Source organism: Lolium rigidum, chromosome 7 (genome assembly GCF_022539505.1).
Source record: "Lolium rigidum isolate FL_2022 chromosome 7, APGP_CSIRO_Lrig_0.1, whole genome shotgun sequence".
Classification (NCBI taxonomy): Eukaryota; Viridiplantae; Streptophyta; class Magnoliopsida; order Poales; family Poaceae; genus Lolium; species Lolium rigidum.
The window spans coordinates 326,929,914-326,948,638 of NC_061514.1; the positions used below are offsets into that span (position 1 = coordinate 326,929,914).

The 18,725-nt window shown below is 45.0% G+C and overlaps 1 protein-coding gene, 1 long non-coding RNA gene and 1 pseudogene across 2 annotated transcripts; 1 reads left to right on the forward strand and 2 right to left on the reverse strand.

Annotated features, from left to right (window-relative positions):
* Positions 1-459: 459 nt before the first annotated feature.
* LOC124673370 lies at positions 460-1,839 on the reverse strand (annotated as a pseudogene).
* A 7,871-nt stretch (positions 1,840-9,710) lies between these two features.
* LOC124673899 (UDP-glycosyltransferase 79-like) lies at positions 9,711-11,359 on the forward strand. Its single transcript, XM_047209949.1, has 2 exons — positions 9,711-10,782; positions 10,872-11,359. The coding sequence occupies exons 1-2, from the start codon at positions 9,729-9,731 to the stop codon at positions 11,207-11,209; spliced, it is 1,392 nt and encodes a 463-aa protein (XP_047065905.1). The 5' UTR covers positions 9,711-9,728; the 3' UTR covers positions 11,210-11,359.
* Positions 11,360-14,078: 2,719 nt separating this feature from the next.
* Positions 14,079-16,004, reverse strand: LOC124673900. Its single transcript, XR_006992859.1, has 3 exons — positions 15,901-16,004; positions 15,494-15,565; positions 14,079-14,203 (listed from the first exon to the last, which is right to left on the reverse strand). It is a non-coding gene; the product is annotated as an uncharacterized LOC124673900 (long non-coding RNA).
* Positions 16,005-18,725: the final 2,721 nt, after the last annotated feature.

Consider the following 18,725-nt stretch of genomic DNA (forward strand, 5'->3'; position numbering starts at 1 on the left):
TCGCGTTGAGCATCCGCATGTTCACGAGCTATGGTTTCAATAAGGAGTTCTCCCCCGGTACCGTCATCCTACGACTCTTGAGTGTCGATTTCTTCAGTGACATCAGTGATGATCATTCTCTCTCTGTGGTGAGACTGTTGCACCGACTCGGTCTGGCTACTGACGAGCTGAGACTCAGAGTTTTCCTCAGTGACCATGTTGCTTTGTTCGACCCTCTGTCTTTTCGGGGAAGGAGCACCCGAGTTACCAACAGCAACAGTATTAGCTTCACCAGAAAGTTTGCCAACAACAATTTTATCCACCTCATAGTAGAAATCATAGAAATTATCACCAAGGCAGCCTTCAGCATTTGAGGGAATCATGTCAATGTCTCTGCAACCAATCAGCACTTTAACATATTCAGGTTTGTGCAGAGTGGAAGCATCGAGGTCCGGGGATACACCAACAAGACCACCAGCATAGAACACATTTGTCTCGCATCTCTTGTCAAGTGGGATATTACTGATTTTCACCCAAGCCTTTTGCAGCGGAGCCTTGGCTCCAACCGAGGCCGTCCACGGCGACAAACTGACAGTAGCATCAACTGTCTTCAGTTTCATGGAAGCACCATAACAAACAGCTCTTTCAACCTCCCGAGGCGTAGGGAATCTCATCGTGTATTGATTAGGACCAATAGCCCTTGCAGTGCATCTCCAACTATCACCGAAAATCATGTTAAAGGATTGTTCAATCTCTCGAGAGGTTACATTCCCCTCAATAATAGTGATAACCACACTGGTAGCTCTCTCTTTGATCAGCTTGGAGGAGCTCTGATCAGGCATGTAAAAGAAACCCCTACCAGGTGCTTGAAAGCCACACATAGATGGAACACACTCCCAAGGAAGCACATTTTGACAGATCTGAGCAATATGCCCAAGTTTCTTACATCGATCACAACGAATAGTGGGACAACGAGCAGTGTAGTGTCCCACTATGTTGCAGTGAAGACAGGGAGCAGGGTCACCGGCAGCCACAGGAGGATTGGCTCCGGGCCCTTGAGATGCAACCGATTTACCTCCACCAGGAGTCAAGCCTAGAAGTTGCTGGAGCCGCTCCTAGCAGCCCAAACAAACACACCCTATATGGCTTACCTTTGGCTCCAAGTCGTGGAATGAGTTGACGAGCACGTCGTCCGCTTCGTCCAGCCCCTCGAACTGCCGAATTGATGTCCTGGTGAACACAGGCTGTGACTCCGGCACCGCCACGAACGGCGGCATGTCCTCCGGCCCCAGCTCCACGCTCAGCCCTCCTCTCGCCACCAGCTCACGCCCGTCCGTCGCCGGCAGCGCCATGCGCCCCGCCCACAGCTCCCCGTAGATGATGTTCACGGCGCACGGCTGGGAGAAGAAGGCCGCGGTGGCCACGCCAGCGGCACGAGCCACGGGCAGCGCCCACGCGAGGTGCGCGTCGTGCACGAGCACGCGCACGGGCCGCCCCGCGCGCGCCTCGGAAAGCAGGAGCTCCCGCAACGTCTCCGACCCCACGGCCTCCATCCGGGAGAAGGACTCCGCGTAGTCCGGGCAGGACGCCATGCCTCCGGCGTCGAAGCCGTCGGAGATGGCGGCCACACGGAACGGGTCGCCCGGCGGGTCGGTGCAGGAGAGCACGTAGCGGGTGACGACGAGGGTGGGGCGCAAACCGTGGTAGGCCAGGCGGCGCCCGGAACTGGAGCATCGGGTTCGTGTGCCCCTGCGCCGCGGGAAACGGCAGGAAGAAGACGTTCGCGCCGTCGCCGCCACCTCCATGGCTGACGCCCGCGCTGGCGGTGACCGTCGCAGCCGTGACTGTGGTGGTGTCCATGTTTCCGGTGTTCCCAGTAGCTAGTTAAGGATCAGCGGATAAATAGGCACGGAAGACTCGAAGCAGAGTGGCGCGCAAGGTTGCTCCTCGGAGCTGCTGGTCAAATTTGTTTCCACGCTTTGTGTCTGGTGGCGAAACTGGATTTTGCACTTGAGTTGAGTAGCTAGCTCTTGGTGGCGAGTGAAGGCACGAGGAAGGTGCTGCGACTGCATTCTAGACCATACGCATCCGCATCTTCGCTTGACAGGAACAGAGTGATCTATTATGTCCATAAAATACTATGGGTGTGTTTATGTCTTGAGATTTTCTTAAGTTTTAGTTATCTCAGAAAAATGCAACTACAGTACAAAGAAAAGTTCAACTCGATAGAGTTGCACATTTCTAGTAAGAAAAGTGAAATTGCACTTTTTTTAACCGAAAAATGCAACTCAAAGCACTTTTTTGTAAGTGACTTTTTTTCCAACCGGGCTTCCACCCCTTTCCATTGCAATAAACGGAAAGAACAGGTTCAAGTAGGAATTACAACAGAGAGGGGTTAGGGAGAGAGGAAGCGAGCTGGAGCAGTTGTCGGAAACCCACTACGAGTACTCGCCATCGAGTACCCGCTATGGGACAAAAACCTGATACCACTATAACAGAGTCCTAGCCTTAATAGGGTTTTTAAACATCACAAGTAACCAGGAAGCAAAAGCAAACAACTGAACAACTAAGGAAGTAGCAGAGCCCATAGCAAAAGCTCAGAAGCATCATCATCCACACTTCAAACATACTGGGACATCAGCCAAGAGACGGTGGAAGGACCTCAGGCGCCCGTGATCATCAGCAACTGCCCTTGCCCGGTTGTCGTTGCTGGGACGCTCGGACCTGGAGTAGACAAACGCCGCCGCTTGCACCATCTTGTCCGCTCCGTCGACCAAGCACCCCTTGTTCTCCACTTTCTGAAGACCTGCCCAATATAAAATCAAAGCCACCGCAAAATATGAAATTTCACTTGGCGATTTCATGACATGCTTTTCAAAGGTGATCTTATTTCTCACATTCCATATGGCCCAGCAAATAGCCGCGATGATAATGATATAGAATTTCTCAAACCCAGGTGAAAAGGAATGAAACCAAGACATAGCCTGCCAAAAGGAAGTAGGGACACAATTTGCTCCCATAGCCATAGCCAAGACTCCCCAGACTACCTTAGAGGTGTTACAGGTAAAGAAGAGATGATTGTTTGTTTCAACCTGTCTGCAAAAGGAACAAATTGGAGAACCAGGCCACTTTCTTTTTTTCATATTATCTCGGGTGAGAATATTATCTTGACACATTTGCCACATGAAGATCTTGATTTTCAAGGGTATCTTGGATTTCCATATCCAATTATAGTGAGAACCGGCCAGGTTTTTTTCCAGGAGAGTATAGATGGATTTAGTCGAGAAGATAGCATTCTTATTTAAAGACCAAGTAATCCTATCATTTTCATCATGAGAAGGAGCCAAAAGCAAGGTATTCAAGATATGCTGCCATTGATCCAGTAACTCACCTCTCAAATGTCTGCGGAAGGGAATATCGAAGTTTGCCTCTTTGCAGCTTTTCACAGTACAGTCCTGCACCTGACAGAGGTTAAACAGCACAGGAAACTTTTCACAAAAAGGTTGTTCGCCCATAATTGGGTCTTTCCATAGCCTGGTGATGTTTCCATTATTCAGCACCACCTTTCTCCCAGCAAAGTAAGTATTTTTTACTTTTAAAATTGCCTTCCAACATGGGGAATCATTGAATTTTGAGGAAACAGTAGCCACAGGTTTATTTCTTAAGTATTTTGCCTTAAAAATACCTTGCCATAAACCATCAAGGGTTTCAAGCTTCCACCACCACTTACAAAGAAGGCTAATGTTTTGTTTCCGAATATCTTTAACTCCTAAACCACCCTTTTTTTTGGAGCGACAAACTCTGGTCCACTTGACCATATAGTAACCTTTTTCTCGTTTCTTACCATGCCAAAAGAAGCGACGTCGATGCACGTCCAATTTTTCAATAAAAGTTTTGTTTAGAAGGAACATGGCCATGATATAAGAAGGAAGGTTGGAAAGGCAGGAATCAACTAAAGTTAGTCTTCCTCCAGAAGAGGAGGATCCACCAACACAGGCATCAAGCTTTTTAGTGAATTTGACATCAATGAAGTTAAGATCTGAATTTTTTAAACCACGGAAGGAAACTGGGACACCCAAGTATTTCATAGGTAAAGTTCCTATCTGGCATCCAAACATGTCAGTATAGGAGTTAGCAATATCATTGTCCCCACCAATAAGGAAAATCTCACTTTTTCGGTAATTTATTTTAAGCCCCGACATTAGCTCAAACAAATAGAGCAGAATTTTCAAATTGACAGCCTTATCAGGTTCATGAGAAAGGCAGAGAACCGTGTCGTCGGCATATTGCATAATGGCCACTCCTTTATCAATAAGATCAGGTGCCAAACCAGTAAGGAGGTTATTGTTTTGGGCTTCAAGAACCATCTTAGTAAGGCATTGTGCCGCGGAGTTGAAGAGGAATGGAGAAAGAGGATCACCTTGACGAACCCCTTTTGAGCTCTGGAAATAAGGCCCGATTATATTTTTAATTTTCACCGAAACCGTGCCATTTCGAAGGATATTTTCTACTTTACTACACCAGAAATCTCCGAAGCCCATGGCTCTTTGGCTGTCAAGTAGGAAATCCCAATTTACCTTGTCGAAAGCTTTTTCAAAATCAAGCTTTAGGACAACACCAATCTGTTTTTTCACATGTGTATGATGTAACAGCTCATGAAGCGACATAATCCCATCAACAATGGTCCTATTTTTCATGAAAGCATTTTGATGTAAGCTAACAATTTTGGGAAGGAAAGGTTCCACCCTTATAGTGAGGACTTTGGTAAGAAGCTTGTAAATGCATCTAAGGAGACAAATGGGCCTATATTGGCTGATTTTGTTAGCCTCGGATATCTTGGGGAGAAGGGTAATAATGCCGTAGTTAAGACGCTGTACATCTAAAGAGCCATCATGAAAAGCATAGAAAAGGCTCATAATGTCATTTTTGACAATATCCCAACAATGTTGATAAAACTCTATGGGAATATTATCAGGTCCCGGAGCTTTGTTTTTTTTCATTGAGAATAGTGCCTCTTTTACCTCTTCAACACTAAAAGGTCGACTGATAATCTCATTATCATTGTTATTCATTTTTTCATGCGGCAACCACATAGAATGATTAATAGGAAAAAGATTTCCAGGGGCAGGCCCGAAAAGGTTTTTATAGTAGGAAGTAGCATGATCAATGAGTTTTTCTGTTCCTTCAATAATAATCCCATTTTCCTCAAAAGAAATCATAGTATTTTTTCTCTTGCGACCATTGGCCACACGATGAAAGTAACTAGTATTCAAGTCTCCCTCAAGTAACCATTTTTCATGTGACTTTTGGTACCACATCAACTCTTCTTCCTTATAAATTTCCATAAGCTCAACCATGATCAACGTTTTTCGGAAATGTAAATCACTTGACAGCTCTAAGGATTCTTCCAACTCTTCAATATAGGCTAACTCCACTTTTAAATCGTTTTTTCCTTTTCTTAGAGTGACCATATTGACTTGAACCCCAACCTTTAAAGAATTTCTTAAAACGCTTCAACTTGATGTTAATAATATCAATGGGATCATTACTATACACTTTTTTGTTCCAGATTTTCTCAACCAGAGGCATAAAATCAGCATGCTTGAACCATGAAATATCAAACCTGAATTCTCTTGACTTATTAGCAATGGAGGAATGAGTGCCCGTGTCAAGGAGTAAAGCATTATGGTCAGAAATCTTTCTAACCAGCTTTCTGACCGAAACTAGAGGAAACATGTCCTCCCAATCCGGCGACATCAAAATACGGTCCAGTTTTTCTAAGGTTGGCGAAGTTTCCTTATTAGACCAAGTGTATTGACCCCCATGCATAAAAATCTCGCGAAGCCCTAGAGTGTGAATGACGGAATTGAAAATATCTATGGAATGAGAGTGTACAAAGTTTTTATTTTTCTCACCACTGTGCTTTATAATATTAAAATCACCTCCAACGATTTAGGGAATAAGAATACTATGACGAGAAAGCAGAGAGCTCAGTAAGGAATTCCATTTTATGTTCTTCATGAGGAGCTCCATAGACAACAACAAGAGCCCAATTGTATTTATGAATTTTGTCCCATAGGACAAATTGCAGCATGTATTTACCTATCTTGACAGCATTAACCTCTAGAGACTCATTTTTAACACCACATAGAATGCCACCAGATTTTCCGATGGAGGGGACCCACTTCCAAAAGAAATTGTTATTAGGGTCAAGCTTACGAAAGAAACTAAGATTATTGTCCTTTTTCATAGTTTCTTGAATGCCAATAAAATCCAAGGAATAATCAGATAACATATCTTTGATACAAGCCACAACTCCTTTTTTTCCAACACTTCTACAATTCCAAAAAACACCTTTCATTTAAAACGACTTGGCTTAGTGCGTTTTCTAGCGACCCTGCCAGGAATCGGGGCAGATTTGTCGCCAGACAAAAGGTTCTCACTGGTTTGACTCCTAGTATTAGGTCTAGATATGACAACTACAGGTTTCTTTCTCGAGGCTTTCCTCCCTTTATTTCTAACAATAGTAAATGGTTCTTCATTATCAGATAAAGGATTCCAATCCATTGAGAGGAGTCGAGTTACCCACATTGTTTTCAATAAAAAGAGTGTCCTCATTTTTTCTAGACGACATACATTTCTCAGCTAAGTCGTTTCTAGATGCTTCCAAATCTCTAAGGATATCTATGGCCGCGAAATCATTATCAGGTATATTAACGCCCATTTTATGTGCTCTACACATGAGCTCACTATTGGATAGAACAGAAAAAGAGTTCGAATTATCGGGAGTAGGCGCAGTGTTACCTTCTAAACTCCTTTTCCTGGCTACAATCTCCACTTTCTCCATGATGCTTGAATTCATGTCCGCCGAAGCTCTGCGACAGTTCATTCTGGGGTCCGACTCCTCTTGTGCCTCCTCCACGTTGTCCTCCAGCGAGACGTCAGGTGATTGGACCAGGTAACCTGGATGGTCTCCCAAGGGAGAAAAAGACGAATCAGAGACATTTGTTACCACAGGGAGCGGTGGCCAGGTCACAACAGAAAGAGCTTGCGAATAAGGCAACAATAAGGAAGAGAGAGGGGCAGCCATAGGTGAAACAGGTTCACAAATCACATGTTTATTCATGTCAAGAATGGGGCAGGGAACAAGCCATTTATTTGGAGACGTACCAGTTTCGCGTTGAGCATCCACATGTTCACGAGCTATGGTTTCAATAAGGAGTTCTCCCCCGGTACCGTCATCCTACGACTCTTGAGTGTCGATTTCTTCAGTGACATCAGTGATGATCATTCTCTCTCTGTGGTGAGACTGTTGCACCGACTCGGTCTGGCTACTGACGAGCTGAGACTCAGAGTTTTCCTCAGTGACCATGTTGCTTTGTTCGACCCTCTGTCTTTTCGGGGAAGGAGCACCCGAGTTACCAACAACAACAGTATTAGCTTCACCAGAAAGTTTGCCAACAACAATTTTATCCACCTCATAGTAGAAATCATAGAAATTATCACCAAGGCAGCCTTCAGCATTTGAGGGAATCATGTCAATGTCTCTGCAACCAATCAGCACTTTAACATATTCAGGTTTGTGCAGAGTGGAAGCATCGAGGTCCAGGGATACACCAACAAGACCACCAGCATAGAACACATTTGTCTCGCATCTCTTGTCAAGTGGGATATTACTGATTTTCACCCAAGCCTTTTGCAGCGGAGCCTTGGCTCCAACCGAGGCCGTCCACGGCGACAAACCGACAGTAGCATCAAGCTGTCTTCAGTTTCATGGAAGCACCATAACAAACAGCTCTTTCAACCTCCCGAGGCGTAGGGAATCTCATCGTGTATTGATTAGGACCAATAGCCCTTGCAGTGCATCTCCAACTATCACCGAAAATCATGTTAAAGGATTGTTCAATCTCCCGAGAGGTTACATTCCCCTCAATAATAGTGATAACCACACTGGTAGCTCTCTCTTTGATCAGCTTGGAGGAGCTCTGATCAGGCATGTAAAAGAAACCCCTACCAGGTGCTTGAAAGCCACACATAGATGGAACACACTCCCAAGGAAGCACATTTTGACAGATCTGAGCAATATGCCCAAGTTTCTTACATCGATCACAACGAATAGTGGGACAACGAGCAGTGTAGTGTCCCACTATGTTGCAGTGAAGACAGGGAGCAGGGTCACCGGCAGCCACAGGAGGATTGGCTCCGGGCCCTTGAGATGCAACCGATTTACCTCCACCAGCAGAAGAAGCTTCCTGGCGGCGCCTCTCCGAATCCCAGGCCGCCGCTTCCCAACGGTCGTTGGATTGCTGGGAGTGGGAGTTGGAGGCGCGCAGATTGTTGGAGGAGGTCTGCGGCGTCTCATCACGCTGCCAGACGTTGCGGCCGCGGCCGCGATTTGGTTGGTTGCGGCCTCTCCCGCCGCCAAATCTCCCTCCGCCGTCACCCATCGGAGGAGCGGCAGCGACTTGAGCGAAAGAACGAGGATCTCCGGCGCCACCAGCCGAACGAATCGGCGGAGCGAGGTGGAGAGGTGCTAACCCTAGAATCGCACCAGAAATGCTCAAGAAGGAGATCTAGGTTTGACCAAGAGGCGGCGCCTCCACCGGGTGGTATATAAGCTCTAGGGTTGCTGGGACCCGCTTGTCTGTGTCCGCCATGGACGATGGATGGTGGAGGATCTGAACACGTGTTCCCATCTCCATCAATGGCCGCCATGGAATCAACAGCTTCTGGGCCCAAGCCCAACTCAGCTTCCTTGCAAAATAGAATGAGGAGAGGCCCCGAGCAGGCCATGAGAACTCCATCTTCCCGAATCAATGGCGTGACCGCCTCGTGGCCGCGGCGGCGCCACCATTCCCGATCGGGTAGGTGATCTGCTCGGAGCCTTCGCGTAGAAGAGCTCCTTGATCGAAGCAGGGAAGGCTGTGGACGAATTGCGCTGCTGCGGTTTCCTTCCCATTGGAATTTGGTGGAACTCTGAGTCGAAGAGGGAACCCGGTGGCAGCGGCTTCAGCGGGATGCGGACATCATGGCGAGGAAGGGCTACCGGACCACCAAAATTGATCGATTCCTACTCACGGAGGCTTCTCGAGTCGACGACGAGTTCCGATCGATTGAGAAGGAGGAGGCGCCCCCTGGCGTGGTGGACGATCAGCACTCCGTCAAGGAAGGGGTTGTTCTGATTGCCGCCGGCGAGCGGCCGACGGGCGTACGTAACTCGCCAACTCGAGACGGAGGAGGAGGACGCCATCTCCTGCTCCCAGGAAAACCTCACGGCGGTTCCGGGTGACGCGGCAGCGGAGGGGAAGGTGCGGCTGAGGGCACGTCCGGGCGGCGGCGCGGCGAGTCGGGCCTTAAGGCGGGTCACCTGAGGAGATCCCTTTTTGTAAGTGACTTAGATTTTAAAAAATCTCAGTTGACTAACACGTAGCAAAACCGATATTTTTATATGATTTTAAAGTGCAAACAATTTAGACGGCCGATGCACAACCAGGAGGAGCATGGCCGGAGTCTGCGGAGCAGCTTCTTCCCTGAATCCTTGTGATGCACACCGTGCATTCCTGAACAGTAACAATAGTCAAGTCAAAGCCAGCTCGTACTTGTGCTCTGCTTCATGGAAGCTTCGCAAAGCCAAGCTCGTACTTGCGCGCCACTCTTCAACAATCCTGCTCTGCTGCTATATAGTCTCCAACAATCTCGGATTACTTGTACACTCACCGAACTGGATGGAGGCCAAGAAAAGCAGAGACATGGCGACCGCAAACATCCATGCCAGCTCCTCCGGCGGTACGCACGTCCTCCTGGTGCCGCTGCCGGCGCAGGGCCACACGAACCCGATGCTCGAGTTCGGCCGCCGCCTCGCGTACCACGGCCTCCACCCCACGATCGTCCTCACCCGCTTTGTGCTCTCCACCGGCCCGCCTCCCGGCGCCCCCTTCCGCGTCGCGGCCATCTCCGACGGCTTCGACGCCGGCGGCATGGGCTCCTGCCCTGACCCAGTCGAGTACTGCAGCAAGGCTGAGGCCGTGGGCTCCGAGACGCTGGCGCAGGTCATCGCCGCCGAGGTGTGTGCCGGCAGAACCCCGGCCGTGCTGGTGTACGACCCGCACATGCCGTGGGCGGGCCGGGTGGCGCGCGCCGCCGGCCTGCCCACCGCCGCGTTCATGTCGCAGTCCTGCGCCGTGGACCTCGTCTACGGCGAGGCCTGGGCGGGGCGCGCGCCGCTGCCGATCGCCGACGGGAGTGCGCTGCGTCGCCGGGGCGTGGTGAGCGTGGATCTTGGCCCGGACGACCTGTCGCCGTTCGTGGTCTCGCCGGAGCTGTACCCGAAGTACCTCGACGTGTCGATTCGGCAGTTCGAAGACCTTGAGGAAGTGGACGCCGTGCTCATCAACTCCTTCCGCGAGCTCGAGCCACAGGAGGCGCAGTACATGGAGTCGAGATGGCGAGCCAAGACGGTCGGCCCAACGCTGCCGTCCTTCTTCCTTGACGACGGCCGCCTTCCGTCGAACAGAGCCTACGGCGTCAACTTCTTTAGCAGCGACGCGCCGTGCATGGCATGGCTTGATCAGCAGCAACCTGGCTCAGTCGTCCTTGCGTCGTATGGGACGGTCTATAGCATGGACGCCGCCGAGCTTGAGGAGCTTGGACATGGGCTCTGCGCCTCCGGCAACCCATTTATCTGGGTTGTGAGGCCAAGCGAGGCAAAAAAGTTGACTGAAAAAGTACGAGACAGCTGCAAGGAGAAGGGCTTAATTGTACCTTGGTGTTCCCAACTCGAGGTCTTGGCGCATAAAGCGATAGGTATGAAATCGTCGGTTATAGTATATAGTTTCAGTAACTAATTCTGTGGGAGATTCTGGGAATAATCTTACGATTCTTGTACCCTGCAGGATGTTTCTTGACACACTGCGGATGGAATTCGACGACGGAAGCAATTGCTGCCGGCGTGCCGATGGTGGCAATGCCACGGTCGGCGGACCAGCTAACCAATGCAAGGTATGTGGAGAGCGCTTGGAAAATTGGCGTGCGGATCCATACCAATGAGAATGACTTGGTTACGAGGGAGGAAGTGGATGGCTGCATCAAAGAGGTGATGAGTGGAGAAAGGAAGGAGGAGTACCATACAAACGCTAGAAAATTCATGAAGATGGCCAAGGAGGCAATGCAAGAGGGAGGGTGCTCCGACAAGAATATTGCTGAATTTGCAGTAAAATATTTATCAAGTTAAATTAATTTGTGCTTTCTATAGCTGGTGGCAACTGGCAAGAACGGTAGGTTATCATGCAGTTATGAGAATCAGCACCTTCTGTATGGACATGCTGATGGAGTAATTTTTTTGCATCGTCACGAGTTATGCTATGATCAAATGGCACGATAAGATGTCTATAAGTACTTTTTTTTATCTACTAACATAACTGAAAACAATAGTGGGCAAAATTTAAAAACCACGAGAAGACTATATGCATCAGTCGAAGCAGAGGTCTTGGTATCACTTTTTTTTTTAGAATAAAGCAATCTACCGGTATATGAATTACTATTAGTAATGATTTCATTTTTGTGCCAGAAGCAAGAAAACAGTAGAATTATACAAAAAGAAAGCAAAAAAAGTTGTTCTTCAAATAAACATGTATTTTCTTAAAGTGTCCATAAAAACCCAAGTTTGGCATTTATCTGGTGAATATTGAACAATAGCTTTGAGTACATAACGGATCCCAAGAGAAGTGAGGTTTTTTAACGACCATCTTTAGTGCAGGGTGTGAAGTTTTGGAGGATGATCTCCATCAAGCTTGTTTTATGAAAAATTCAAATATGGCACATCAAAGTTTTGAAACATCTGAAAATAATCTTAGAAGTAGACGAAAATGTTCCGTATATTCGGGGTACACAAAATTGAAAAAATTGGACATCTAATATAATGAACAATACAAAAATTCAAACCTCCAAAATGTCTAAGGGTGTGTTTACTTTTTGAATGATGTGGAACGGAATTGAATGGATGGTTCCATCCCAGTGTAATGGAAGCATCTCATTCATATGTTATGGTTTTGAGAAATAGTTAGAATAAAATGGTTACATTTTTGTTTGGTTAGGGAATTGGACAATACTGTAATGTCATATATTGCTAAGAAAATCCATGATCTTAAGCCTAAACCTGATTATTTTTTATAAATCGGAGTTGATACGGACAAATCAACGAATGGGGCACACGTGCTCTTATATATTAGAGCAAAATTGAACGGGATAAAGCCAAAATTGGAGTGCAGATGGCCAACATATCCACCACCGAGCCTCCCGCCGCTGCTACTTAGTTCGTCCTGTTTCATTCAAGATATTTGAAAAAAAATAGTTGAATTTTCAACGAGGTAAAACAATACACTAAGGGTTCTAGTAAACTTGAAGACCTCAATTTAGCCATTGTGCTTCCTACTATCCACATTTCTGAATTTCTTGTAAAATGAAGGGCAGTTTTTTTTTGGATATCCTTGTTATAGTTTCTTGAAGTATTACAAGTAAAAATATGTACCTTTTAAAAAACATTTTTTTATTTTTTATTTTTTATAACATACATATGTGTGTATGTTATCCGTTGCAAAGTTTCTCGAAGAAAGAACATACAAACGAGCGTGCTTAATAACAGTCTTTCAATCACAGTATTTGCTTTCACAACACATGCCACACATTTTTTTTATTTCCAACAAAACTTTACCTATATATGTAGGAAACCGACATAAACATTTATAAATTTCTCAGATATTGTTGATTGTATTAACATTATTTTCACATCTTCTTGGTTCCCAATTGATATAGGTATTTAATTTCATGTTCCCATTAGAGATTGTCCGAAACAAAATTTATTTCTTGTAATGTGGATTAACAACTAATCATTCCATTCTCACACCACTTCGTTCAAAGAATAAGTATTTCCAAAATTAATGTAGAATTGATTAACACTAGAAACCAAAAACACGAACAACTCATTTATAGAGAACAAACCCTTAAAAATGGCTAAATAGACGAAAAATTGCAGTGAAAATTTCTAATAAAACACATCTTGATACATCATTTTTTCAATTCATATTTCTCAAAAGATAGTACTTCATCCGTTCTTAAATAAAAGGCCACTTTGGTTTTTAAGGCAAACTTTGACTAATAATTTGGTTAACCAAGTATGAGTTGGATGTCATTTAAAACTATATCATCGGATGCATATTTCAATGAACGTTTCAATGATATATTTTTGAATGATATATAACTATATTTGGTTAACTAAGTCATTAGTCAAAGTTTGACATGAAAAATGATGTGGCCTTGTATTCATGAATAGAGGGAGTGTATCACGAAGATACATTTTAGAGGAGGTTACACCCGGCCTCGGGATAACTAGGATAAGCCCAGTATCTATATCAATCAATACATATAACCATATATTGTTAAAAGCCGGGGTAATTCACAAACATAAACAAATAAAAAATAAAAATAAAAAATCCCAACAACTCATGGTTCGCTAGATTACTTCAATTTCATGAGGCTACCATTAACCCAAAAGCCCGCCTTCAAGAATCAATTGTACTATCTCATAATGACAAGATCCTTCTGCGCGCAAGTGGGTTAGTGGATTCTGTTCCTGTTGTCACTACATCACATTACAAGAGTTGTGGCACTTAAAAATGCCCCTAATTTGAACCAAAGTGCCACTAATTAGCTGTAGGGGCACTTTTTCAGGTGCCACCTTTACTTGCGTCTCTAAAGGTATTTGGGGCACTACCTAGAGGCACTTCTCAAAGTGCAACTAAATCTAATTAGGGGACTTCTCAAAGTGCCACTAAATCCAATTAGGAGCACTTCTCATAGTGCCACTAAATCCAATTAGGGGCACTTCTCAAAGTGCCACTAAATCCAATTTGTGGCACTTCTAAAAGTGCCCCAAAACCAAATTTGTGGCACTTGTCAAAATGCCCCAAAACCTAATTTGTGGCACTTAAAAAATGCCTCAAACCAATTTTGTGGAACTACGAGAAATGCCCCTTATTAATCCAATTAGTGGTACTTTGAGCAGTCTCAAAAAGAATTATAAACAGATAAAACCAATGGCAGCATACAAGAAGCACACAATATGAACATATGTACGTACTCTGTGAACATCATCACCATGTTTCCAATTCAAACACAATCACAATGTGACAGCATCACCTTCAGTTGATCCCAGTCTTCAGCAGTGTACCTTGAGAGAAGTAGTAATTTAATTCAGCAAACGAAGACGAATATTGTACTAAAAACAGCATGTGTTGTTGGCAGGGGAGAAAAACAAACTTGAACAACAGCAAAAGCGCAGTTCATTGTACTACCAGAAAAAAGGAGTAGCAACACAAGCCTTATCACGAGTTCACAACACATCCCTGCTGGCTTATTGCGCTAGAAATAATAAGAACAATCTCAAGAAACCATCAAAGTCGTCAGGCGGGAATAGCGCAGGTACTGAAATCAGAAACCAAGGGCCATGCCAATGGCAACACTGAGACCCAAGGCAACTCCAGATCCAAGCAAGCTGCGTCCAAGTGCTATTTGCGGTACCGGCTGTCTCCTTTCAGGGGCAGTCTTGCTAGCCTCAAGAAGGCAAGAGTTGGCGGCCCTCACCAGCTATGGTTTCCGGCATAAGTAAATCCCATCAAACCCGAGGAGGTTTGACCGTTTTGGCTGCATTGGACTAAGACTTCAACACCCGGTAAAATTAGCTCTTAACGTCACCACCATACTAGCTTGGAGCAACTTCACTGCACGTCCTCTACAGGCTCAGGAATATTTAGTGGAAGTAAAAAACTACTAACTGGTACTACAACTGTCTCCATGCATGATGCAAGGATGGATTTAACGTAAGCTGGTAAGATCTCTGAATGATCATGATGCAAGTACCAGCTAGAGAGCACAACATTAATGGAGCAGCTCCCTTCGATTGCAGAAAAGACAACACACTAGCATGTTTATACTTTTTCTTTCCCAAATTATAAGCTAGAGCGTGATTTCTTTTCTCTTCTTTGACTAGGCCCGCCCAGGTATTTGTTTGTAACTCCGCCACTGGGTCTAACGAACAATTGAGAAGAGGTGCACCATGGTCCATGCATCATCCACACATTACGCTCAAAGCAACACAGTAAGCTAACCACGTTTCACTCTATAGGCTACAGATCTATAATAAAACGATGGTTAAACCAGCAGACTTAAAACAGGATAAGCTAATTGTGATTCTACAATATTCTATCATATGAAACCGAAGTAAAAGATATCAAATGCACGTTCAGCTGGTGATTGCTATTCACTCTACATTGGTAGATGGCTGTCCTAAATTACCATACAGTTCAGTGGGTGTAAGAAAGCTGCAAACCAGAGGAATTTAAGAAAGCAAACAAGTGATGGCACACCAACCTAAAAAACATGAATGAAATATCCATCGTCTCAGAAGTGCAAAAACAGCAGCTAAAAAGACATTGCAGGGAAAGCTCTCAGAATTTCAAACCTGTCTAGCTAGAAGAATATGCTCCTGTACAGCATCAATGATCAGCATCGCCTTCAGTATTCAGCATGGTACCTTGAAAGAAGTAGTAATTTGAGTCAGCAAAACGGAGATGGAATTTTTACTACAAAAGAAAGCATGTTTTAGCCAAGTAAACACTACATGAAGTGAATGGAACACTTGTCATTACTTGTCATTATACCAGTTTGCATCGCAACAGCATTGCGAGATACGAAAGTAGCTGTCTAGGCATAATAGAACGGATACCTTTTCATGTTTGCTAGATGGCTGTCCTAAATTACCATACAGTTCAGTGACATTTGTAGATGAACCAAACAATTCAAACATTAACCAGTGGGTGTAAACAAGATGCAAACTACAAAACTACAGGTATTTAAAACTGTTTTTACCTTGAGATTTATTAATGTTCCTCTTCTTTCACTTCACATCTCTAGGGTCTTTTCCCACAGCTCCTTTACCACATTTCTTACAATTTCTCCATTTATGTTGTCCACATTTCTTAAAAGTTGAACACTTCTACATCAAACTCATTTCAACATGATTAGACATCGTGTTTGCCTGATATGCTAGTGATTCTGAAATATCTCATTTCACCATGTTCCAAATTCGAATATATGCAACCTCGGCAACTGTGGCCCTAATTAATTCAATAATATGCTGCCAGGGCCAAAGAATCAAGTACATCATCTGTTCTTATCAAAAATATATAGTACAGCCCTTCACCGAAATCCACTAGCTGTAGAAGTATACTTAGGATCCAGGAAATCACTCCTAGGCCAACTAAGTAGAACCAGAAAAGCAAGCAAGGCCACAAGCCAACCATCAAATAGAGTAACCACGTATAAGCAGCATATCTGTTCAAAGTATGCATATCAACACTTTGCACACTACCAGCAAGCAAACCGTGTCAGGGAGCTAGCAAAGTATTCACTTTACACCACAACAACCACATATATTTTCCAACCCTGCAAGTGATCAGATGATCAATGGATCATCTGAAGCCCACAACAAAGCTACAATAACTATAAGCCCATAGGTGATCTAGCAAGTATATATCAATATGTCCCAGGCCATGATGATGTATGAACAGACTATCACCTAATAATCTAGGATCAGTAACACAGCCCATAGAAGCACTCTAAATCAACCAAAATCACCACTAGGGAAATCAATACCATAAAATGTATAACCTGAATGTATATGTAGCCCATCCAGATACTGCGAGGTGTATGTAACACCTATTCCATAAGCCACTAAAACAGTACCTATTTAACAACATTATTACGCTTCAGTTTCATCAGGATATAAAATCAGGCCACACCAATGTTTGGGATGATCAAATCATCCAAAGGGAGGCATTATTATTAGTTATAAGTTAGCAGCAGGTTCACATTGCATCATATGATGATCCCCATTGACATACATCAACCAGTTCGAGCACACGCAAATTCATGACCACCAAATTTATGGCCTAGAGAAAGAGAGGAGTAGCTCACAGTGCCCTGTAGAGGAGGCAGGCAAGGTAGAGGACGCCGGGGTTGCGCCTATGGCACCGTCCCGCCGACGTCGGGGTCGCAGCTGAAGTAAGCATCAGAGCAGCAGTACTGCAGTACCCCATCACCACCGCAGCAGCAACTAACACCACATAACCACCAGGAGCTCGAGCTGGGGCTCGTGGTCGACGAGGAGGCGGGGTCGCCATTGGGGAGCAGCAGTCGGAGCGCAGCACCGAGCTGGCAACCAAGCCGATTCCACAGCTTGGTTTGGCCAGGGGCGTGTCGATGCTAGTGGCGGCGTCGCGACAGTTGAAGGGCGGCGGAAGTCCGGCCAGTGCCGCGTGGACGCGCGGCGGCGGTAATAAGCCGGGGCGGGGTCCGAGGCGAGACCGCATCAGCCAAACGACAGAGGTGAAGAAGCGGCGAAGGGGAGCGGACGGAGACGGCCGTGGCGGCGCCACCTAGACCGACGGCAATGCTCGCCAAGGCCGGCGATGGCCGAATAGGCCGGCAGTGGCTAGGGTTTCGGGGTCGGGGGCGAACGAGAGAGACCACCAAAGCCAAATCGAGCTGGGGGGTTTTGGAGTTCAGGAGGAGGCGGAGCAGGGCCGATAGGCAGCGACGCCGCAGAAGGCCGGTGGCGGCTGGGAAAAAGCGGCAGCGCGGCGTCGCCATGGGAGAACTTGCGTGCGTGCGTGTCGCGTGTCGCCGGAGAGGAAGCAGAGAGTGAGACGGGTTGGGTCGGTCTGGGTCTAACCCGACCCAACTAAGCGGGACCTGGCTTCTTGGGCCGAAGTGCCCAGCTACCACGTGGACCAGAGCCCAAATAACCTTTATAGCAATTCTTTTAGGAAATTACTTTTGCTCAAATCCATAATAAAGAGATCTTAACAAATTCAAAGTAAATAAGAAAAAAATACTCCGTACAATTGATATATCAAAATATTCATTAAAGAATTATATCCATTAAAGTGTAAATTACATTTTCATGAAAAATTAAATTTCATTTATTAAACATATATTATTATGCCTTTTCTTTTATTCTAAGTTCCAAGAGAATTCAATAGTTAGTAAAACTTATAAAATAAATAAAAATCATTTAGGAGATAAATAAAGCACTAAAAGTAATTTTATTTTATCGTGATAACATAAAGTTATTTATTAAATTAAACTTTTCTCAACAAATTATCACTTCAAGAATGTATAACAAATAGGAAATACAAATTCTATAATGTGTGAAACCCTAATTCCATTATGAATAAACTTATAACATCATAATTTCACGTGAAACTCTAAAATCCTAGAAGCATATGTAGGGTATCTGTCTTAGCAACTACTTATAGATGTTTTCCTTTTAAATACATGCTCATACCCTACTAGAGTTATATAAGTCCATATTGCAAATGAGATTGTCATTTCATGTACTCAAATTATACAACAAGAAATGGCAAACCCTAACTTGGTAATAGCATGTAATCAACCCTAATCACCATTCTTTAGTATCACACCATTATGATCAACCATAATAGAAACCTATGTAGTAATTCACTTTAGGTGTTCATACTCAACTAAACCTACAAATACTAGAAGATTATTAAACCATCTTGTTTAGGAACCCACTATTCTTTACTTAGTGTCAAATGAAGCTAGGGTTCGGCGAAGAGGGCGCGGCCGCCACAGCGTGTCCATCGCGAGGCCGTGGTTGGGGAAGTGGGCAT